This window comes from Crotalus tigris, unplaced genomic scaffold, assembly GCF_016545835.1.
Source record: "Crotalus tigris isolate CLP2741 ecotype Arizona unplaced genomic scaffold, ASM1654583v1 scf7180000020184.803716, whole genome shotgun sequence".
Classification (NCBI taxonomy): domain Eukaryota; kingdom Metazoa; phylum Chordata; class Lepidosauria; order Squamata; family Viperidae; genus Crotalus; species Crotalus tigris.
In genome coordinates, this window is record NW_024097897.1 from 93783 (window position 1) to 118552 (window position 24770).

General features: G+C 45.2%; 1 protein-coding gene across 8 annotated transcripts; it reads left to right on the forward strand.

Annotated features, from left to right (window-relative positions):
* Positions 1-1540: 1540 nt before the first annotated feature.
* Positions 1541-24237, forward strand: FEV (FEV transcription factor, ETS family member). 8 transcript variants are annotated; one of them, XR_005559461.1, is made up of 5 exons: positions 1541-1647; positions 2291-2495; positions 4566-4665; positions 6364-6441; positions 6587-7066. XR_005559461.1 is itself a non-coding variant. In XM_039365804.1 (3 exons), the coding sequence occupies exons 1-3, from the start codon at positions 8835-8837 to the stop codon at positions 22686-22688; spliced, it is 627 nt and encodes a 208-aa protein (XP_039221738.1). In that variant the 5' UTR covers positions 8703-8834; the 3' UTR covers positions 22689-24237. The 8 variants fall into 8 exon arrangements, 1 of the variants encoding a protein (XP_039221738.1); XR_005559460.1 differs by having other exon boundaries at positions 6590-7066; XR_005559465.1 differs by lacking the exons at positions 4566-4665; positions 6364-6441; positions 6587-7066 and adding exons at positions 9316-9390; positions 22186-22234.
* Positions 24238-24770: the final 533 nt, after the last annotated feature.

Here is a 24770-nt window from a genome sequence, read left to right on the forward strand (position 1 = left end):
AATGCGAAAGCCTTGCTTTTACTAGGAAAGGCTGGCAGCACTTGCGTGTTCACTATCATTCCTCTTTCTGTGTGGCTTGGCAAACTACATAAATGAGTCCTGCACACAGAAGCACACCCTCCCCAGCAATAGCCTTGCTTGGCTCCACCTCTCAGGTTCAGCTATATGTTCATATCCGCCTGGATATCCGGGACTGGACATCCTTTGATTTGTAAAGTGCCACTCCACCCTGAATAGACAACACCCAACACACACACACACACACACACACACACACACACACACACACACACACACACTACAGAACATGTAGGCAGCCCCTGCAACCGAATAGTTCAATTTTCTAACCATGGACCAACTTTGTAACAAAAATTCCCCCCTCTGCTTAAGTCTATTGCCATGATCCACCTTAACAAACAATATTATTCCTGCCAAATACCTACCTGAGATTGTTGTTGGGTGTTTTTTTTTTTTAAGTGGCAGTTTCCTGATCTGCCAGTAGAACATCGTCTGAATAAGAGCAGGCTTTGTTGCTAGCTCTGCACAATTTATCTTGGTGGATAGTATTTATTTATTTAATTTATCAATCATAGTTGTATAACTAGTTATCTCACATGCAAATGATTCCGGGCAGAATATAACGCTTGTATTGCTTAAGAGTGAGCTAATCTGACACCATCTGACAGAATTCCAACGGGACCTGAATACAGATGATGCTTCCAAGGCAAATCTCATGTCTACTGTAAAAAAGTGGAGCCACGTGACTGCATTTTGCACAATAGACATAATGTGAGGAAGCAGAAGCAACTCCTGACAACCTCAGAGCCATGACTGGTATGAAAGTCCATCTTTAAAAGCAGGGCACAGAAGGCGACAGTTTTTCTTATCATTTGATACTCAGAGGAGATACTCTTCAAATTACAAATTCAGTATAAACACAGATATCCCAAACAAGTAAAGAGTTTGAGCTATCCCACCTTGAAAGCACCGTCAAACAACCCAAATGATGAGGACTTTGATTAGCAATATGGACAATATTGTAAAGTAATTTACAATTGCTTAACGCCGGCTACGTTCTGCTTTCTTCATTTGTCACCACCACCCTTCCAAAGACAATCACCAATCTTGGTGAAGATTCTAAATTCTTTAATGCATGGATTTATCTCGCTGTATGCAAAATGATTATGGTGCAAAGTGGTGGTCACTTGTGGCATCCGGTAAATGCCACAAGACTACAGAAACACTGTAGGGGCGGCACACACTTTTTAAAGGAAAATATTATCGGATAACTATTCTGAGAAGCCTCTCTGCCCTTAGCAGTGACCCGCCGAAGTAGTTCAGTTAGCTTCCTGGCAATGTGATATTTGTGGTCTGGCTCAGCTAGTCTCTTTTTTGTTTGTCACCCAGCCTCTGAAACCAAAACTGATGGCTGCCTCCTTTGTATTGTTTGGCACAGACAGTCCACTTTGAGGCTGTTCCTTTCCAGTCTCCAATAAGGAAGTGCTGGCTGCAGGCCTCTCCCTTTGCACAAACATTCCTCCACACCTCCAGCCTCCTAACCAGAGCTCTGAGGTCTACTACCCTCCCTTCCCTTTCCAAACAGGTAGCAAACCTGCAACTCAGCTTCTGTCCCCAGCAGTCATGCAGGTAAGTAGAAACAAGATATGTGGTGGACTGTGCTATGGGCATATGCTCTGATGCCTGGTGCGTGAGAGAAGGGAAGAGAGTTTTCAAAAGTATTTTTTGCTTCCATGGGGCAGAAAACCTCCTGGAGGTGTGCAGGTGTACCAGATTGCTTTATTCCAGTGAGAAAGGGCAGGTCAGGTGAAAGCAAAAACTCTTTCTTTCAACTAAGGGGAGCTATATGTACAGCCAAAGTGGTTTATCTTTCATTTTTGATCGGTACATAGAGGTGACGCGCTAGTTCCATTTCTAATTATATCGGAGAGTAATAGATTATGGATTTATTGATCTCAACAGAAAAAAGTTCATAAGCTGTGTAATTTATCTTGCTTATCTCTGGATGAACTAAATTTGCCTTCCTGTCTTCCAGTGTCTCATTTCTGGAAGCTGGAATTTATCTTGCCTCTCTACCTCATTTCCTCCCCCCCCCCCCCGCCATCCCCAAATCTCCACATCACTCCCAGCTGTAATCCTAATCTCCAGCCTAATGGGGTTTTGGGTCAAAACAAAATGCCCCCCCCATATGTTAAGATTTTAGAAGGGTTTTCTTTGACTACAAAGACTTACATATCCCAGGGCTCTTTCTATAATTCAGTTTCATTTCCAGGCTTTTCCAGCACGTGGTTTAGGGCCAAAAAATATCAGAAGTGAAGTGGAGCACCAAGACAGAATTCCTGTGTTAAAGAGATTCCTCAACTCTGAAGAAATAAAATCCAATTGTTAAAAGTAATATACATTTGATTTGGCTTTGGCCCAAATATCTTGATATAGATGCTTTGTTCGTAAGGCTCCATGGTTTTAAGAAGGTGATGGTAAGTACTTTTTCCTAACTTCTTCTTTGCCCATCCTGCCTGCTCCAGTCAATGAAAATGGTTTGTTCCAAATCTCTATACTACCCCTCCCTCTCCTGTGCATTTCAAGGGTGCAGAAAGAGCAGGTGGTTCTTCACCCTTCAAAGTATCTGCCTCTGGACTAAATGCAAAGAAGGGGAATCTGTTATCTTCCAAATGTGATCTTCTCAGCATTCCTTATATCAGCCACACTGGCTGGATCTAGAATTCTCCACCTCTCTCAGAGGGCAGCTGAGACCTCCTGGGCTTCGTGTGGATCTTGACTGCCTGTTCTGCAAATTAAACAGTTCCCCCAGGTAGAGAAGGCCTTTGATAGCCACTCTATATTTCCACTGCTGGCTCAGGACAGCCTTTCTCCAGAGACCACACAGGAAGCTTCGGGGAGCAAAACTCCATTCTGATCACGACTGCTCTGTGCCATATGCCTACTTGTGCTGGGCTTGTTTTCAGTTGCCTGCGGCTGGCTACTAGAACCCAGGCAGCTAAAGCAAGTCTGGGGCATGAAAGGTGAAGCAGCAGAAATGCCCCTTCCGCTTGTTAAGTATAAGGAGAAGCCTTCCAAACACCGGGACAGATCAGAATGGCCAGAGTGCCCTCGCCTGAGTCTGCAACACGCTGGGCCCAAGGGGTCACGCCACAAAAAAGGACATTCAACATTTCTTCAGGAACTGTTCCCACTTCTTATAAGGCACTTCAGGAGTTATCCCATTCCCTTCAGCTTTTGTGAGTTTAGTTCTTAGAATTAGTAGGTACTGCTTCAGGCAGGTCTTTCTTTCAAGGCAGAAAGGAAATAGCCAGTTTTGGTTTTGTAAGATGGTTACAAAAGAAAGAGTTCAGGAAGCAGAGAACCTCTCTTCCAAACCATCCCCCATCAGTTCTAGTCTTGATATTTAGAAAGTGCCAGAGGCAAAGTGCCAAAGGCTGAGTGGTACAGCAACAGCACTAATGATATGGAAACTAACTGGGTTTCAACACTTGACCCCTCCAAGTGTTTATTTTTCTAGTAAAGCTCACTGTAAACTGTGTTTACAAGAAAAGTACAGCCTATTTATTTATTTACCTTAGAACAGGGATCTCCAACCTTGGCAACTTTAAGACTTGTGGACTTAAACTCCCAAAGTCCACAAGTCTTAAAGTTGCCAAGGTTGAGGACCCCTGCCTTAGAAACACCTTTGTCCCGGAAATCCAGTCTCTAGTCTTGCTTTGTTCTTTCTTGCTATTTTTAAGAAGGAAGAACCATAAGGAAGGAATGGGGGGAACAGGCTGTTCTCAAGATCCAAGCCCAGTGTCCCATTCCAGGTCCATGTTCCAACTCCCTGAACGCAACTCCGTGCTGGTCAGTTGATTTTCAGGGCCCCTGGCTTTTGGCTGCTATTGCTAAATGCCAAGTCAGCCTATAATGTCTCCTTTATTTGTGATTCAGTCACAGATGAATGGACCAGCCTGGCATGTATTACTACTACTTGGCTGTGTCCAGAAAAGGGGGATGGCCCTTTCTTAAATGTGCCCAGCTGGGTGTTTCAGGTGTGGCATCAGATGAGGCCCCAGGACAGGCATGGAGGTGTGATTGTCATCCAAAAGTCTCCTAAGGTTTTCAGAGGTATTGCTCCACAGATTGCTAGGTGTGACACTCTGTTCATTAAGTTGGACTCTATGGACAGGTCAGCTTTTTGCTGTTGTAGCAGCTTCCCTATTGCACAGCCTGAGCTGCTTGTCTGCATTGCCGCATCAGCTCTCCAGATTATGGTTCTGGAAGATGTCAATCTGCCTTCTCTGGGGATTTGGTCAGATGAAGCTCAGGCGTTCATAACTACCATGACAGCCAGGGCCTGGCCAGGTTATCCAGAGCTCAACACAAAACAGCGATCACACACCTGATCTGTTTTCCTGGCAAAGCAGTGACAGTGTGATCTGGAATTGAGGAATGTCTTGTGTCCTCCTTGTCCTGGTCAGATCATGTCCTGATTACCCTGGATGCTCTAGCACCACTTTCCACCACAGCTGGATTTATTAGATCGTTTTCCCTGATAGGTTTCAGAGGGAATTGGGGACTGTTCCTGCTGCTCTGCTGCACACTCCATCTGGGACCTTGACAAGAAGTGAACAAGGCTTTGGATTGGATCGCGCCTAGGTGACCTCCCCCCTCTAATGGATCCCATCACTCTTCTTGATTTACTGAAGCACTGAGGGAGATGAAACGGGGAGAGACATCTAGAATGTTGCTGAGGTTCAGTGTAGAACAAACTCAATTAAACACGGGTTAGACACACTGTTATGGCCTATCGCATGGCAGTGAGGGCAGTGAAGTCACAACAGTTCTCCACCCTTATTGCATCCCTAGATAGTTATTTCACCATCCTGTTTTAAATAATCTGTGCCCTCTTGGATAGAGGTACCTCAGAGACCCCTCTGGAGACTCATGCAGAAGAATTTGCTATGCATTTGTTGTTCACAATGGCTACAATTCATTCACCGCTGGATGCTGGCCATGTTGTAGTTCCCAGGGTAGAGTCTTGCCCTGTTATGTGGGAATGAACCTATTGGGCCTAAGGAAGTGGTCAGGGTGCTCTTTAGAGTCATCTCCCTTCTGGTTAATTAAAGTTGTAGGGGGAGGGGGGGGATGTCATGTGAGTTGGTTCTAGCAGTGGTGAATTCTTCCTTGGATGAGGGGCCGATCCTTTGCCTCTCAAAAAAGTGTTGGTTTGCACTTTCCTCAAGAAAACATCACTGGGCCCAGCAGGCTGGACAATTTTCATCTAGTATTTAACCTCCCCTTTTTAGACAAGATGGTAGAATAGGTGATAGCTTCAGAGGTGCCAGGATGAAGTAGATTATTTGGACCCCTTTCACTCAAGTTTCAGGCTTGGGTAATGGATAGAATCAGTATTGGCTGTGCTTCTTATCGGCATTGGCAAGAGCACAATGGATATTGTGCATTCATCCTAGCTCTCTTTGACCTCTCATTGGCCTTTGATACCATCAATCATGATATTCTTCTGGACCATTTCTGAGGATTGGTATGTGTGTGTGTGTGTGTGTGTGTGTGTGTGAGAGAGAGAGAGAGAGAGAGAGAGAGAGAGAGAGAGAGAGAGAGAGAGGGGTGTCCTTATTGTTTGTAATCTAATGCTCTCTTAGCTTTTTTATAGTAATATTAATTTTTGTATTTCCTGAATGTTTTTAAAATTGGTTTTTGGTTTGTTTATATGTATCCAGAGTCATATCATATGAAATGGGTGGCCATATAAATGTAATAAATACATACATACATACATAAAGCATTTCCTGCATATTTACAGGGAAGAGAAATCCCTTGAAAATCTCCAGAACAGGCCCTGAGGCCTCTTATCAGCAGTCTATGTTGCAGCATTTGGGAGCATGTGAGCACCGGCTGAACAAAGCCATTGCTCCATATTATCAGTAAAGGAAGTGCAGCCATAATTACTGTAAATCATGCAGTCATCTTATTTACCAGGTGTCATAAACACAACCCATATGGATAAGGGGAGAAGAAGAAAGCATCAGATTTTTGGCCACCCCTGAAGTGCCACTCCTCTCCCCTCCCCTCTCTCCCCTCCCCTCTGGAAATCCATCCTTTTCTACTGCTACCACCTGCTCTCTTGATCACAAAATGTAGCTCACGTTTCCCACAAGCAGCCACTAGATGTCTCTGCTGTGTAGAGATGCAAATTTAAAATAATCAAAGTTTGGTGACCAAGATGAGGTGATCCAAGCAGGTAAGGGGGGGGGGAGGTAGGATAAAGTTTTAATAATATATTTGTAAATAAATATTTATTTTTAAATCCAGTCTCTTCTCTATGTTTTAACACAGGGATTAGGTGAAACCTCTGGAATCAGTTTCTGGATCTAGATAATGCTATTGCATCATTGGCAAAAATTGCAGTTTATTGTAAGTTTGGGCAAAATCACAGAATAACACAGGCTTAGTTTTTTAAAAAAATTCTTGCATTTCAAAAAGCTTCTTTTTCATAAAAATATTCTGCAAAAACATTGTGAAAATTAATGCAATGCTATCCTTCTACATCTGTTTCCAGTAGAATATCATATGGAACTCACAATAATCCACTATTATGAGTCAGGAACAATGCTGTGCTACGCAAGTTGTTCAATGGGACAGCCTTAAATCAAGGAAAATTTCCCTGAAGTCTTGATTTTTGGAAAATAAAATGAAATAATATTAAGAGATACAGTGCACGTTGAGAGCCTTTCCTCACCTGGATCTTATCTTGGCAAAAACCATGCCGTCAACATTTATTTTTCTGCTGGATCTGCATCACATTACTTTTACCTCGAATGAGACAGATTTATGTCATCCTTAGCTGTACAGGTGTTGAGGTAGCATTCTCTCTCCCACACACACACACCTCTGACACCTTCTAAGGTCAGTCTCAAGGTGATAGATTTGATCATCCATTGCCTTGGAGAGAAGTCAGGTGACTACTACTACTACTACTACTACTACTACTGTTGGAAGGGACCTTGAAGGTCATCTAGTCCAACCCCCTGCTCAGGCAGGAAACCCTATACCATTTCAGACAAATAGCTGTCCAGTCTCTTCTTAAAGACTTCCAGTGTTGTAGCATTCACCGCTTCTGGGGGCAGGTTGTTCCACTGATTAATTGTTCTGACTGTCAGGAAATTTCTCCTTAGTTCTAGGTTGCTTCTCTCCTTGATTTGTTTCCATTATATGACTGGGAATTGGTGGGCGGTCTTATAGTTTTCTGCCAGCTTAACAAACAAGAGGAAAGGCCTCCAGCATCCTTCCACACCTACAGAATAGAAATGATCCAGACAAGTATTAAGGATTACTAAGAGCACTGTGTACACCTATGCATAGCAACCTCGTCAGATGCATAATGGATGCTAAACAGCCATTTCTTTGGGTTATTCTGAGTTGGATTCTTGCACAGAAGAGGCAAGTACAGAAATTGGATGGCCCTAAATAGTTACCTTCCACCTCTATGATTCTACACTTATTGTCTGTTAGATTATAGTTAGAAGCCAGCAAATGCATACAGGGATACGGAAAGAAATGTAAACCGTGAAACCTGAAATCTAAGTGCTCCCAAGGCCAGAACTTCAAGAGGTCTGAGATTTCCCTGAGAAGTGAAACAGGATAAACACTTTGCACCACAGGCTATGTATATATATATATATGTACTGCTTGCATGTAATACTGTAATCCGGCCTTCAGGTGTATTAACCAGCCTTACTGGGAGTGACAGAAAGGAATCTAATAGATATGGAAGATATCAGGTAGGCAAGCAGGGTCTGTAAGCTATTCACGATCCCCTCATTGGTTTGGCCTTCACTTAACAGGCTCGGAGAGCCGGTTTAGTGTGGTTAAAGCATCAGGCAAGAAACTCCGAGACTAGGAATCCTAGTTCCACCTTAGTCAGGAAGCCAGCTTGGTGACCTTAGGCCAGTCACTTTCTCTCAACTCTGGGAAGCAGGCAATGGCAAACAGCTTCTGAAAAACCTTGTTAAGAAAACTGCAGAGACTTGTCCAGATAGTCTGGAGCAGAAGAAAAAAAAAATCTCTACAGTGCTCAGCTGAGCTACTCTATTATTGCCATTTCTCACCAGGCTTTGAATGACAATTATGCCGTTTTGGAACCAAATGAATTTGGAGAAGGCTTTGGGTCTGTCCACAGAAAACAGAAAAATTATTGAATGAAAAAGTTCAGGCCGAGAGGCTCGATTCCCCCAGCCGGCTGGTGCCACTGTTGGAGTCTTCGGCCTGGGTTTCCCCCCCCTGCCGCCATCTCCACGCCCGCCCAAGCTGCATCTCTTCTCTTGGCCCGCGTGGACCCGCCGGGCCCCCGTCCCTCAGCCGAGATTCGCGCGCTTGTTGGCTCAGAGGCGCTGGAGCAGAAGCGCCGCCGGAGCCGGCCGGGCCTTGCCAGGTCAGGCAGGCGCTGCCTGTTTGCAAAGAGTTAAGGAGGCGGAAAACGCGGCGGCCGCGGCTGCCTCTCTCCATAGAAACGGCGATCTTTAACGGGGGAAACTTTATTAAAGTCTGATGGGCCGATAAGCGCCCGCGCCGCGCCTTTAATTAAAGCGCAGAGGAAATTGCAGGCGCGCGCCCCTCGCGCGTTGCCAGGCTACTGCTCCCCCGCCCCATCTGGCCCCTCCTCTCCCCCCCCCTCCCGAACCTGCGCTCGGCCTCCGCGGGTGGTGGCGATGGCAATACATAATAATAACAACCGCAGCCGCAGCCACCCTCTTCCCGGGCGAAGGCCATAATACCCCCCGCGGGCGCGGGGTGCGCGCAGAGCTGCCATGAGACGCGGCGCGGCCCGGACCCTGCTGCTCAACATGTACCTGCCAGGTAGGGCAGACGGACGCGGGCTCGGCCGCCCAGCCGCTCTAAACTCCTCCCGGGCCTGGCCTGCCTGCTTTCCGCCGAGGGAATCGGATCCCTTTTCTTCCCCCACTCCCAGATCGTCTCTTTGCTACCCGGGAGGCGCTGGCAGGCGCGCCGAGCCGCCTTGGCCTTCCCGCTTTAAAGCGGCCCCGACGGCTCCCGTCGGAAGTCGGATTTCCTTTTTCCTGAACGCGTTTCCTGGCTTCATAGCGGCTTGGCGGGGAGGCGGGGGAGCGGCAGAGGCGGGCGGCGGGGGGGGGGGAAGGCGAGGCTCCTTCGGGGGAACGGCGTTTTTCTCCCGCCAAAAGATGAGCTGACCGAAGCTGCGGGCGGGGATCGGCTCCGATTTGGGGTGTTGTGCTCCTCGCCTCCCGACCCCTTCCTCTTTTCCTGCAGATCCGGTTGGGGAAACTTTGTTCAAAGAAGGCAAAAACCAGACGTGGGGCTCGCTGGGGCCAGGAGTTCAGAAAGGTAAGCCCGGGTGTTTTCGTTTGTTTAACCGAAGTGACCCGGAGCCGGGTGGCAATCGGGCTTGAAGAATCTGGCGACTCCACCGGCTTATCCCAAAGGGCCTCATTTTAAGGGGAGATGCCCGCTCTAAACGACGGGTCTTGGTCGCCCCGTGGGTCGGAGTCCCCACTTTGCGGGGGTGTGAGGGAGCAGCGCTTCTCAGGGGTGAAAGAGGCGCATTGGGCAACTTTCTCCCCTGCTCCGCGCGGGCAGTTTATTTCACTTTTGGTGGTCTCGAAGCCAACGGAAGGGCCACGGAGATGCGAAGGCGCCAGCTGCACCGGTCGCGAAGAGCAGCTGAGCCAAAATGCGCCAAATGGCGATGTCTGATCCGGGAGAGAGACGGCCTGATTCTTAACAAGAGGCGCGTTGGAGCTACAACGAGTTCCACGTCCGCGGTTAACTATTCCCGACGCGAAACCCCAATGAGTTGGAACTATCTGACTTCTAACGCCCCCCCCCCCGCCTCCTCGTAAGGCTGGCGTTTATTTGTTTTAACGTAAGCTCGGCTCCCCGAAAGCGCCTTCGACTCCGTTAGGGATTTGAGCCATCTAACACTATGCTGAATACTCAAGTTATTGAATTAATCAGTGGCCTGTTCTCCCAAAACAAACTAACCACGTTCAACGCCGATCCAGCTTAGCGTTCTTTTTCCTGCAGCCGCGAAGTCTCTACACTGGTCGGGTAAAGCGTATTGTGAGAACCCATTGGCAGGCGGGCTGGCAGAGTCTGTCTTAATCCTCCCTTTAGATGCTGATGATTGAACCCGATGGGCTTTTTTTCCGGTCACTTCTCGTCTTTGAAAGAGGGTGTGATTCCTCTGAACCACCCCTTATCGCTGCACGAGGGATAGATATATAGTTTGTCGATGGAGTCAACGATCCAATAAATGAAACTAAGAAGCAAACCAGGCTTGTGGACAAAGTCTTGGGGTTTTTTTGTTAGCTGATTAATTTTACCGTTTTAAGTGAGAGTACCCATCTATCGAATTGTCTTAAATTCTGAGCCGTACTTTAGATGGCCCACGTTTATGCATAAAGTGCCCATTGTCCTCCTCCTCTTACTAAAGACCCGCGCATCCAGGTTTTCGCTCCAAAGAGCTTCTTTGGAGAGAAGCTGTCTCTGAAGAGAAACTGCTTCCATTTTGCTCAGAAGTTCATTGCTTAGTATCCTCTTTGTTTGGATGCAGAAAAGCACATTCATCGTCCACCCTGTCCTGAAGTCTATGCTGCGGAGCTCGCAGTGGCCAGCAAGGAAGCCGAGCGGGCGTCCTCCAGAGGGAAAACCCGCCCCGCTCATCTTATGCCTTTGGATAGGATCTGAAACAGAACAGCCCACAACTCTTTTAGGCCGAAGCCGCTTGGATGGTGCTTGCAAGGGGCTTTTGTCTCTCTTTTCCCTTAAGCTCCAAACTTTAGGAGCCCTTTGCAAAACTGTCCCCCGCACGAGGCTCGCAGGTCCGTAACCTTGTTTGCAAGTGGCGCAAAGGTGTTTGGACAAATTTGACTGCGGGGGGGGGGGTTTGCGTTGGCTGACTGGTTAATTTATTTTCCAAAAAACAAAAGATGCCCCCCTTTGTTATAAGAGCCCCTCTTTCCTCCCTCCCTCTTCCCTCCTACATTATATTTGGAGGCTTCTTCCCCTACCTACTTATGTAAGGGGGTGCGGCACTCACCCATATCCTTTACCTGAACTGGTAGATACAGCCAAGGTGGAAAATATTTCTAACCCACTCTGATTGGGTGAAATCAGAGCTGAATTTTAAACAGTCCCAGAAATAATAATATGCAGTTCAATGAATTATGAAAGCCGCCTGGGACTGAAATACAAAAGCAATCTGAAATTAGGAAAATATTTTTTTTTAAAAAAAATAGTTTTGAATATGGCAATGCAAGGAGGACTATTTCAAAAAGCCACAGCAATACGGACGTCGCCGTTCCTTTGAAGAGAGATTTATCTAGCAGAACGTCAGATTAGACTTCATTTGTGCCCCTATCGTTTTCTGCTTAAATGGACTCCAGAAGATGGTAAAGGACAGGAAGGCCTGGAGGAACGTTGTCCATGGGGTCGCGATGGGTCGGACACGACTTCGCAACTAACAACAGTCGTTTTCTGCGCGCGCGTACCCACACCCATAGATTTACTTGCATTACTCCCACCTTGACGCAAAGCAAACGAACAATCTCATCTAATCGAGCCAGAGCACTTAACGCCGATGTACTTTCAGCTTTCGTTTTATTTTTAATGTAGTCCTTGGAAATTTGCACCACAGTAACTCTGGTGACTTTTCAAACGGCTATTTTCTTGCTGGGGGGAGATCTCTCTCTCTCTCTCTCTCTCTCTCTCTCTCTCTCTCTCTCTCTCTCTCTCTCTCAAAATGACGCCAATTTGGGGAGATCGGATTGCTTAAAAATAAATAAATAAATAAAAACGCTCGGGGTTCCAAAACCACGTCTTCTGCTTGGTGAGGTCTCCTTAACGGGAGTCTCTGATTCAACGGCCCGGCGCTTCGCATTAAGCGCTTAAAACAGACTACAGAATTCACTTGGAAATATAAACTCCCTTAAGGGGGTTGAGAAAATCAGCTTCTCTTGGAACCTTCTCTCCCCCCCCCTCCTCTGGGGGACTAAATGCCTTTTTAACGCGTCTGCCTAAGAGTGGGGTATGTACCCAACGAAGGTTCTTGCGGCTTCTTAAAGACATCTCGTACTCTTTCTTGCTCACATGTCTCATAAGGGGAATACATTTCGGAGAATACATTTCGGAGAGGACAATATTATGCGCGGGGGGGATGGGGTGAGGGATGGAAAGGAAGAGGAAAATAACGGGGAAAGGGTTGCTGAGAGAGTCACCCGCCACTGGGTGCGAGCCAGCCATTGAAGTGCTAAACTGGATCGAAGATAAGGAACCGGGGTCTGTATTTGGAATGGGCGAGGATCTTTCCTTCCTTGCGTCCGACCAAGGCGCTGTGAACCTCGAGTGCTCCTGCAAAGATACATGGGGTGAATTTTAAGGCGCCCCCCCCCCCAAGACTCTCTAAGGCTACCCCGGGTTTCCTTCGCGAGCTGCCGACGAGGCCAGATCGCAAGCCATGGCCCCGCAAAAGTATGGAAGGGCGTCGAAAACGCCCCCCACCCCTTCGTTTCGCGGGTTTCCTACCGAATCGCAGAGGAAACGTTCCCGGGTCAAGCGCCGGCGCAGGAACCAGACCAGCCCCAACATCCCCGCTTGGATGGCTTTGCTCTCCGCCTTTACTCATCCGTGACCGAAATGGCTCCCCCGAGCCGTCGGCAACCACGCGTCTTTAGCACCCGCATCCGAAGGAGCAGCAAACACGTTCCTTTCGCGGGGGTCCTGCATCGAACGCGATTTGGTTTCCCCCGGGTGTAGATATTTTATACGTCTTTCCAAAAATCGGTCGAAACGACCCCCTAACCGCGAAAGCGAAAGTTAAAAGAGGAAGATTTAGCGGCGCCAAGGCTGGTTGGGCTCGCGACGCCTAGGAAAAGCTTCATGTGAACGGGCCGGCCTCTCTCTCTCTCTCTCTCTCTCTCTCTCTCTCTCTCTCTCTCTCTCTCTCTCTCTCTCTCTCTCCCTCTCTCCCCCCTCTCTCTCCCTCTCTCTCTCTCTCTCTCCCCTCTCTCCCTCTCTCCCTCTCTCCCTCTCTCCCTCCCTCCCTCTCCCTCCCTCTCTCTCTCCCTCTTTCTCTCTCTCTCTCTTTCTCTCGCCGAGGAAGGCGGCCCGGCAGCTTCCAGTGGAACGGATTCCCACGCATCCACCTAACCCTGGGAATTGTTTTTGCCTCGGGAAGTGGGGAGGAGGTGACACCCGGAAAGTGCCGCGCGACTGCTGGGAGAAAGTTGAAATTTGCTTTTGTTTTACTGGCTCCTCCGGGGACAAGGCCTCCTCCAAGCGAACATCTGGCTGATCTTCAAGAATCCTTCGGTCCCAAGATCTGGAAGAGAGGAAACAAACAGCCCCGCTGGAACGACCGCCAATATTCCGACCGAAGCTCACAACAGGGTGGGAAAGAAAGCGGCGCTCCGAATAATGCGCTGGGCTCCCGACGCCGCTGCCGTTCTTTTCCTTCTTGATCTAGCTGATGCCCGAACCCCTGAATCGGGCAGGTTGCTTAGTTCGTCAGGAGGCGCCTGGGTTTGGTCTGATTCTAGGCTCAGGACTCCTTTGGCTAGATCTGGGTTTTTTCTCTCTCTCTCTCTTTTAAGTGGGGAAAGAGGAAGCACAACAGCACCCTTGAGTGGACTCGCAAACACGCCTCTGGCTAAGGCAGGGGTCCGCAACCTTGACAACTTTAAGACTTGTGGACTTCAGCTCCCAGAATTCTGGGAGCTGAAGTAGTAGTAGTTGAAGTAGTAGTAATAGTAATAGTAGTAGTAATTAATAATAATAGATAATAACTGCAGCTTTCTGCAATAATTCCAGCAATGCTACAAAAAACTGCACTACTCGGAACATCTTACATTTGAAGGAGGTACCTGGTTGATACCTACGATGCTAGCAGCAACCCGTATCAACCATCAGCACCAATCAATTTGAATGTTCAGTTGACTGAGGTTCACGTCTAATGAATAATAATGATAATGATGATATAATAACAATAATAATAATAATAATAATAATAATAATAATAATAATAATAATAATAATAATAATAATACAAGAAAGACCAAATGAAGAACAGAATAGAGGCATGGGAAGACAAAGCACTACATGGCCAATACATTAAAAAAATAGCTGGGAAAGCAGATAATAACAAGACCTGGCAATGGCTAAGAGCAGGAAAATTGAAGAAAGAGACCGAGGGACTAATTCTGGCTGCACAAGACCAAGCCTTAAGGAAAAATGCATATAAAGTCAAAATTGAGAAGACAGCAACAGACAGTAAGTGCCGCCTATGCAAAGAAGCTGAAGAAACAGTGGACCACCTGGTAAGCTGTTGCAAGAAGATTGCACAGACTGACTACAAGCAGCGGCATGACAAAGTAGCAACAATGGTGCACTGGAAGATCTGCAAAAAATATCATTTTCCTGTAAGCAAAAACTGGTGGAATCATAAAATAGAGAAAGTCATAGAAAATGATAAAATTAAACTGCTCTGGGACTTCAGAATTCAAACAGACAAGCACCTGCAACATAACACCCCAGACTTAACAATTTTCGATAAGAAAGACAAAAAAGTCTGAATAGTGGATGTGGCAGTGCCTGGAGACAACAGAATAGACGAGAAAGAACTGGAGAAGATAACAAAATAGAAAGACCTACAAACAGAAATAGAAAGACTGTGGCAAAAGCAAGCAAGGGTAGTACCAATAGTCATAGGCTCCTTGGGTGCAATCCCAAAACAACTGGAGCACCACTTGAACACCATTGGCATTGACAAATTTGCTATTAGTCAATTGCAAAAGGCGGCCTTATTAGGAACTGCTTCCATCCTGCTACGATACCTGTAATACCATCAAACATCCACATCTGCCTATCCCAGGTCCTGGGTAAGGACTCGATAGGTAGACAAAATGCCAAATCCAGTCTGAACATCTGGCTGACTGTGCAATGATCCATAATAATAATAATAATAATAATAATAATAATGTTGGAAGGGATCTTGGAGGTCATCTAGTCCAACCCTTTGCTCAGGCAGGAAACCCTACACCATTTCAAACAAATGGCTGTCCAGTCTCTTCTTAAAAACTTCCAGTGTTGGAGCATTCACAGCTTCTGGAGGCAGGTTGTTCCACCGATTAATTGTTCTAACTGTCAGGAAGTTTCTCCTTAGTTCTAGGTTGCTTCTCTCCTTGATTAGTTTCCATCCATTGCTTCTTGTCCTGCCTTCAGGTGCCTTGGAAAATAGCTTTGTGGCAACCCCTCAGGTATTGGAACACTGCTATCATGTCCCCCTCATCCACAAGTCTTAAAGTTGTCAAGGTTGCAGACCCCTGGGCTAAGGAAACCAGCCCAAGTGTTTCAACGCCTGAACCTCTCTTAAGCTTTAAGTCCACCGAATGCAGCCGGATGGCTTTTGAGAAGACTCCTGTAGGACATGTCTGTTAGTTTACTGTATTATTTTGAAATAAAGTCAAAGCTGGAGATTATGTCACTTCTAAATACGAATGATGCCTACCTACAAGTAAAGGAAAGCAGAAGAGATGCAACACTTTTTATACAGATAAAATGGTAGGACTTGTTTAAATTCATTTAAACAGAAATAATGATTTAGACCAGAACAAGCTAAGATTTCAACCAGCTTCTAGAGAAGGAGGACCTCCTAAGGCTGCTTGCAGCAGTTCTTCCAGGCTTGGGGGCTGCAGATGGAGCTGCTGTAACTGTTCCACACCAGCATTTTCCCCAAAGGGCCATGACAATGACAACTGTGACTGTCCCTAAGATGCAGGCTGCCTCCCTCCCTAAACAGAAGAAGATGTTGGGCCCAGCCTTTTCCACCCCAACTTTCACTTAACCACCTTTAAATGGGGAAGGCTCCAGATGGACCTTTTCCTAGCCAGTGACACTTTGAGATAAGCCACATTGAACACCCATTGTCCCAGAAAACCAAAGAAAGAAATGGCCCACTACATGAGAGGGATGGGAGTTGTAGTCCAAGGCATCAAAAGTAGAGGAGATATAGTCATTCTGAAAGGGCAGCTCTTCCCTTCCTACATTTTAGGGTTGGTTTGCACAAGCAAATAAGGAGTTTGCAGCAGAGGTCCCACCCAACACTCTTCTCTTTTATTTATTTATTGGGAAGAGTTGTATGTAACTAACCCACAGATCAGAAGTGAAAAGGTGGTTCACCTGCCCCCCCCATGTAGTACTTCCATTATTGTTATTGGTACAAGGAAGTTTAAGACATGCCCATCCCCTCAGATTTTAAAGGCCATTGTCTCTTTTACCATCCACTGTGAAATCCCACCTCCTCATCCTGCCTCAGGCTCAAAACATCCTTGGTTAGATTTGAGTTAAGAATGGAAAACTTAAATGTCCTCCATTAAAATTCACACCATTTCAAAATACTCCTGGTGAAAATTGCTGGTTTAAAGGGTGAGTTAACCCACCATAATCCATTACTCCTATAGCTCTGGCAATGAAGTTTCAAGTGATCAGTAATCCAGCCCTAGAACAATAAGCCAAAAGACAATCCAACTTCCATACTTAGACACCAGCAGGATTGGAATAATCACTTTTATAAATACTTAGCTTCCCCAATGCCTCTTGGCAGTGAGCTCTTTCATTTTGTTTCCTTTGGTACCTGAAATTCTTTTCTTCCATGGTTGTGGTAAAAAAAATATTGATTATTTAGTCTGGCTAAGTACTGATTATTTAGTCTGGTTAACAAGATTTTGGTTTGATTTGATGGGATTTTTGTTTTTATCCTTACTCAGGACAGGCCTTAGAATTTCTCATTTAACAATGAATGTTATTAGTTATTTGTATTAATGACTTACAGCTAATATTCTCATAAATTTCTTCAGAAGGAACTCAATGGAACATGCTTCTGAGCAGTGCTAGTTAGATATTGATTTTAGTTCTTAGCTATTTGGAACATTAATTTCTCTGGAAATAAGTAGACACTGTTTTGAATAAAAGTGTATAGGGCAGTGATAATAAATTGCTAAGTTATTTCTAAATATAGAATAGTTTTATATATTTAGGTAAAAAAATTGTTTCTTAGACAGGCATTATCAAGAATTCAGCATGATGTCTGCATATGCACACACAGATATCACAGACGGGCACAGTTCATTTTAGGAACATTTATTCTCATTTAACCTCTTACAGCAGATATTCTAATCCTAGAAATGCTGGTCTGTGACCATAATACAAATTATTATTATTCCAGTCCTAGAAAGAAAACAGAACTTTAACCAACAATTTCTAACTGAATAATTTTGCTAAGAACTGTCATCACCCCAAGTATCCAATATGAAGTTAAAGATCTTAAGAGAAGAACAGAACCTACTCTGATTTTTATTTTGCAAATGCTTACAATTGTCAGTGCCTCCCACCTACAAATGGGTCTTAGTGTTTGGAGATTGCATCCCAAAAATATTGTAATTCCCATTATTTGAGCAGGTCACCTCCTACCTGCTGAATCTTACAGATGGGACAGGGTGTATAGGTTAGAGAAAGAAAAAAAGAAAATCCCGGAAGCAGATAATTGTAAACCATGTTCTTATTGTAAATGATAGATAGATAGATAGATAGATAGATAGATAGATAGATAGATAGATAGATAGATACATATAGGGATAGATAGATAGATAGATAGATAGATAGATAGATAGATAGATAGATAGATAGATAGATAGATAGATATAGATAGAAGATAGATAGATAGATAGAAAGATAGATAGATAGATAGAAGATAGATAGATAGATAGATAGATAGATAGAAGATAGATAGATAGATAGATAGATAGATAGATAGATAGATAGATAGATAGACCATAAATATATATTCACATCATATGTCACCATGTTCAGTCCCTAGTTATCTCATGTAAAGCTAAGCAGGATCAACTCTATCAATACTCAATGCTGGAAGGTAGATTAGGAAGAAACCCCCCCAGAAACCCCACATAGTAATAGCAAACTACTTGGTGATTATTTCCACAATGTACCTTTGTTACCATTAAAGTGTCAGTAGTTTCTCTCGCCATTAAGGAATGCTTCTGAAGTAACGCTTCTTCCAAGAAGGAAAAAAGCATGTGATTGTAGCAAAACCAGAAAATGTTAGACAGACCCAGGTTTCAAAGCCAGATTGTTACTAATCAACTTAACCTTCTCCACATCTTCCATGTGTGGTGAGGCTGCAAGCCTTTTTTTAAAAGTAGCTGTTCCAATAGGAAAAGGGGGAGAGAGAATTCCCAGTTCCAGTGGAGAACTCCTCTAGGTTATATGGATTGCATGAAAGAGAGAGCAGGGTATGAACCCCCTGTACTATTGCTGCTAATCAGGATAGCAGAGCTGAAGGCTACAAGAATAATCAGCTTCCCTGGTAAAGCAGTTCAAGGAAGGATCTGGCACTTGTATATTTCTGTCTTATGTTAATAAAATATCAGCAGCCCATCTAAGTCTAGAGCAGCGGTTCTCAACCTATGGGTCGGGACCCCATTTGGGGTCGATCGACCATTTCACGGTCACCAAGCAAGGCTGTCCGCCATTTTTTTCCTCCTTTTCTGGCGGGTGCCTTACCTCCCTTGGGCTGGGCCAGCTAGTGGCCCAGCCGGTGGTCAGCCTGCTCCATCTCTGCCGCTTGCCAGCTACATCTCGGCTGGCGCAGGGGGCGGCACCACGCATGTGTGGTGCTCCCGGGCAGGGAAAGTCCTCGACTTATGACCAGTTGGGTAGTTCTTGACTTACGACTGGTTTAATCCTCGACTTATGACCGGTTGGGGGTCGCGGCATTAAAAAGGTTGAGAACCACTGGTCTAGAGGGTATCTCTCCACTTGAGTTTTGGAATAACTGTTGTGGAAAATTCAGAAGAACAGAGCAAAACCCATGTGAGGATGAGAAACCATGTTTATTGCAGTGATCATATCAAGAAAGAAAAACTCTGAACAGTGGGTTTACTGAATGGCAGAATGCATCCAATGATAAAAACTCTCAGGGAAGCTTTTAAAAAAATGATGCCTCCATAGAGGGCCATGTGTTTCACTGCTTTTAGCTCTGGGGTGAATTTGCTGGCATCTCCCCACCCTCCTCTTAGTCTAGTTACATCTCTTTCACCTGCTTTTCATTGTGAAATGACTGGCATATTTAATTTCATGATAATTGTAATCTATGTCCCAATATTAAAATCTTTTAAAACTACTGTTAGCTGCCTTAAAAATTTGCCAAAATAGTAAGACAAGATATAAATTAAACTGTTAAATAATAAATTATATTATAATTCCCTGTGTGAAATTATTAATGCTTTGTAAAAAGTTGGCTACAATTGCAGGACATCAAAAATAAAAATGATAAACAAAATGGAATAACCCTATTCAAAATGTGAGGTAGAAATTAGAATAATCAAATGAAATCCTAGTTAGATATTTAATCATCGTAGCCTGTTGGAACATAGCACTGCTTTAATCCTACAATGCCCACTGAAATTAGAATAAATTAATTTAAGTTAATTTAGTGCAGTTCAGCAGAAATTGCGTGCTTTGCATACAGAAGTCTCAGGTTCAAATCTCAACACTGCTGGGAAAAGTCTGTGCTATCTGTTGGTTTTCAGTCAGAGGTCTGCCAGGAGTCTTACTGTGTTAGCACAGCTGCAGTATTGTAGTATTGCAGTACGTATTGTATGTAATAAAAGTGCAGTGTGCAGAGGTTGGTATAATATGTGAGTGTGCTGAATGAAAATCAGATCTTTAATTCCATATTAAAATAATCTGGAAGGTATAATGGGGAAGTCTGATTTTGGGAATCCAAAGGGAGAGTAGACGTTTACACATGCAAACATATATATTAGCACAGAGGTCATCAACCTTTCTCAGTTGGTGAACTGGAAGGAAAGGGAAGGGGGAAGCAGTTTATATGCATGCATGGGGCCATGAGCATGCACGTGATGCAAACAGGGTGGGGCTAGTGCTTGCTTGATACTCGCTAGCCCTGTCCTGTTCTTGCATGGTACAGCCCTGTCCGTTTTTGCACCCACAGCACGGTGTCGGCATCCCGTTCTCCCTGAGGCGCAGCGGTGTCCCATTTTCACGCCCTGCAGTGTGGTGGCATTCCATGGCAAGGCGGCATCCCATTTTTGCACCCACAGCACGGCGGCATCCCATTTTCCCCCTGAGGTGCAACAGCATCCTGTTTTTGCACCTCATAGTGCAGTGGCAGCCCATTTTCACATGCCACAATTGCGGCACTACAGTGAGTGCCGCAGCCCACAGGTTGGGGACCCCTGTATTAGCAGGTGGGAGTTGTGGCTAGGGTATCCTTTGTGCACCTTTGTACTGTGCATCAGTTGCACTCATTCCTGGCCTGCTCACAGTCACTCATGCCCTCATGACCCTCTGTCTAGATTACTGCAATGCACTCTACATGGGGTTGCCCTTGAAGAATATTTGGGAACTTCAACTGGTGCAGAATAGAACAGGTAGTAAATGGTGTCTGTTGTTCAACACATGTAGCACCACTGCTTCATGATCTGCATTGGTTGTCAGTGCGTTTCTGAGTGCAATTTAAATGCTGGTTGTCACCTTTAAGGCCCTTTGTGGCTTGGAACTGAGTTATCTGAGATATTATCTTCTCCAGGTTTCTTTTCATCCAGTCTGGTCCACTAGGGTGGGCATGCTTGTGTCCTATCAACCAAGGAATGTCAGCTGCCAAGGAATGGGAGTTATGCCCTTCCTGCGATTGTTCCTTCCCCTTGGAACATCCTTCCTCCTGAGATTAATTGGTTGTTACCCTGATGGCCATTCCTAAGGCCCTGAAGACCTGGTTATGTACTCAGGTTATGGATCCTGAGTATATTAATAGCCTTGTTCAGTGGTGGGATTCAAATATATAAACAACCAGTTCTCTGCATGGATGCCACTTCCGGAAGTCCATTCTGGGCCTGGGCAACAAAAAATTAGCTACCGGTTTTCCCGAACTGTTGTGAATTGGCTGAATCCCAGCACTGGCCTTGTTTCCCAGTTTGCACTTTTTTTTTGTACTGTGTTTGTATTTGGTTTAAGTTGATTTTCTGATGGTTCACTGTCCAGAGTCGCTTGTTTGAGAGGGCAGCCATAGACATGCAATAAACAAAATACATAAATGAACAGACCCTGTAGGAGGAGAGCCAGGTTAGCAAAGTATGGTAACGAAGTTTACATGAGCAATTGCAGCTCAGAAAAGCTGATGCCTTCTCATAGAACTTGTATGTCGGAAAAGGTGCTGACAGGTTCTCCCTGAGCTTTCGCACCCACGCGGACAGAACACATGGACATGGGTTCCAGAATTTGTTGCTTTCGCTAGCAAGTGCCCCTATGTCTTGTTCTGGCTGTCAACCTTGATAAGCTGGACGTGTAGCACAGTGGTCAGACTCTATTTCAGTGGTTCTCAACCTTTTTAATGCCACGACCCCCAACCGGTCTTAAGTCGAGGACTACCCAACCGGTCTTAAGTCGAGGACTACCCAACTGGTCGTAAGTCAAGGACTTTCCCTGCCCGGGAGCGACGCACATGCATGGTGCCGCCCCCTGCGCCAACCGAGGCATAGCTGGCAAGCGGCAGAGACGGCGTAGGGCGACCACTGGCTGGGCCACCAGCTGGCCCAGCCCAAGGGAAGTAAGGCGCCCACCGGGCCCCACGCACTCCAGCAACCCTCCCTGCGCCCCCAGCCTCCCACCTCCCACCCCTGGCCCTCTTTTACTTACATTTTTAGTAGTTGCTCGCCTTCGCTGCAGACAACTTGCAGCACCGTTTGCAGAATGTGACTTTTGGTGGGCTCAGCAGGGCAGAGACAGCCTGCACAATTCCTATTGGCTTTTGAAAGTCAATAGAATTAGACTCTATTCAAGAGAGTCTATTCTATTGGCTTTCAAAAGCCAATAGAATAAAAGGGAGTAGCACAGCTAAGGAAAAGGGGAAAAAATGGCGGACTGTGTTGTTTGGCGACCCCCGTGAAATGGTCATTCGACCCCAAATGGGGTCCTGACCACAGGTTGAGAACCGCTGCTCTATTTGGTTCTTGTATTCATTGGGGAGTGGGGGGGGCAGATGGGGAGTGGGAGCTTCTCTAACCGTCCCCTCCCTTGGTTTTACAGGCAGTGGGCAAATCCAGCTATGGCAATTCCTCCTGGAGCTGCTTTCGGACCGGGCCAACCTCAACTGCATTGCCTGGGAGGGCACCAACGGCGAATTCAAACTGCTCGATCCTGATGAGGTGGCTCGGCGCTGGGGCGAACGCAAGAGCAAACCTAACATGAACTATGACAAGTTGAGCAGGGCCCTGCGCTACTATTATGACAAGAACATCATGACCAAGGTTCATGGCAAGCGCTACGCCTACAAGTTTGACTTCCAAGGCTTGGCCCAGGTCTGCCAGCCAGCCACCCCTGACCACACCTTGTACAAATTCCAGGCACCCCTTCCCTTCTCTGGCATCTCCAAACTCAACTTCATGGCTTCGGGAGTGACCCCAGCCAGTTTCTCCTACTGGCCGAGCTCTGCCCCTGCCCTGTACCCCAGCCATGGCTTGCAGGCTTCAACGCCCTTCAGCACCATGGCAACATCTCATATCAACAATATGAATGGCCATTACCACTAGACTTCATGTGGTTGCATGGGGTATGGTGAGGAGCTGGGAGAATAAAGTTTGACCACTAAATTTCAGCCTAAGATATTTCCAGTGCAGAAAAAGGAATATTTATCAGGTTCACCCGCTGTGCTAAAACACAAGGTGGTTTGCCTGATTTTGGTTTCATGTAATACATGAAACCAACTAGCTATGGTTTGTACCATAGTACAATGTATCAATCCAGCCACTCCAACCCACTCAATAACGACAATGAAACAGGCCATGGGTTAGGGCTAGGCAGATGGCTGGATCTAGCTATTTTGTAAAGTGGAAAGAGAAACTTTATTGAGACAGGCTGGATCTCAGCACAGGAATTGGGTCCATCCAGAGCCATTTTGGAATGGAGTCTCACCCCAATGAATCCATATTTTCCAGGGAACATTTAAGTAATTTCCCTATTTTTTTCATTTACTAAAACCCACAATGCATTGGAGTGATTCTGACACTCTCTTGTACTTGGAACTTTTGGAACTGTGAAAATGTGTACAGCCCCTCCCCCCTTGCAAAGTTACATACATGCAATCACACTTCCTAAGAGACTGATGGAGAAAACTTAGCACCAGCAAGGTATTTTACTCTGAGACAGATTGGTGACAGTGTTATCTATTTTAGCCTGAATATCTCTGGGTAAAATGGGCAAAGCTATCTCTGACCATGCTATTATAATCCACACAGATAATACACAGTACTCTCAGTCGAGCATATACCATAACTTGGCTTTCAGTTGAATCAGAGCAAGAGATCTACCAAACATTGGTCTGGAGGTCAATGTCTTTTTACAAAATTCAAATTACATGAATGTTTTTGATTTTCTCAACCCAGCTCAATTTCTAAACAATAACCAGTTCTTTAGGGTCTGCAGTTGTGTAGAAGGGAAGAACATGCCCTACATCAGGAGCATCATGCAGAGCCCGTGCCCACCCCAGCTCCAGCAATGAGAAAAACATGATATGTTGTGACACATCATGTGATGTGGCGAATTTGACATCTGTGCCCTACAGGGTTATAACTAGAATGATCTACCTTCCTTCTCAACAAACAAACAAAAGATGTCCTATTAAACAGTGCTTTCCCAGGTGGGACTTCATGGGATTTTATTTAATAAAAAAATAATCCTACGTTGGCAAGAATGTCCATTTGAATTATAAACATCTTGCCTTTACTTTTTGTTCTAAGTGAATCTCAGTCAGAAATTTGAAAGGGTTAGACAGCTTTAAGTATGAAAAGGTTGGTGGTTGGCAATTTCCTATCAGATCCCAAAAAGTCAAATTAAGGCTCCCGGTTCTTCACATGTTCATTTTTTTTAATGCTAGAGATATGATTTTTTTTTTGTAAATTGATCTGGTTCCTTGGACATTATTATTCAAACTGTGATCTTGTTGGGGTTTTTTTGCCTTCTGGCTTTGGATTATGACCTTCGCCTTCATAACACCATCTCCACTGCTTCCATTTTTAGGTTGATGGGCATTTATATATTCACACTGTTTCCCGTGATGTAAGATAAAAACACTGTTCCAGGTTTCTGTGTGTGTATATATATATATATATATGTGTGTGTGTGTGTGTGTGTGTGTGTGTGTGTGTGTGTGTTTGTGTGTGTGTGTGTGTGTTGGATGGTTGAGGAGAAATTACATTAAAAGATCTACTCTGAATCATTTAGAGATTAAATTGCAATCATAGCCATGAATTTACACAGTACCTGTCATTCCTTTTAAAAAAAAAACTCAGTTCAAAAAAAGCAGAACGGTAGTGATATTTTTTTATAAATAACACCAGTGTGATATTAAATACAGGTCAAGGGAACATTGCACTCATTTCACATGCTAGTAAAGTTATGCTTAAAATTCTACAAGCTAGACTCCAGCAGTATGTGGATCGAGAACTACCAGAAGTACAGGCAGGATTTCGAAGAGGCAGAGGAACTAGAGATCAAATTGCCAACATACGCTGGATCATGGAGAAAGCTAGGGAGTTCCAGAAAAACATCTACTTCTGCTTCATTGACTATGCAAAAGCCTTTGATTGTGTGGATCACAACAAATTGTGGCAAGT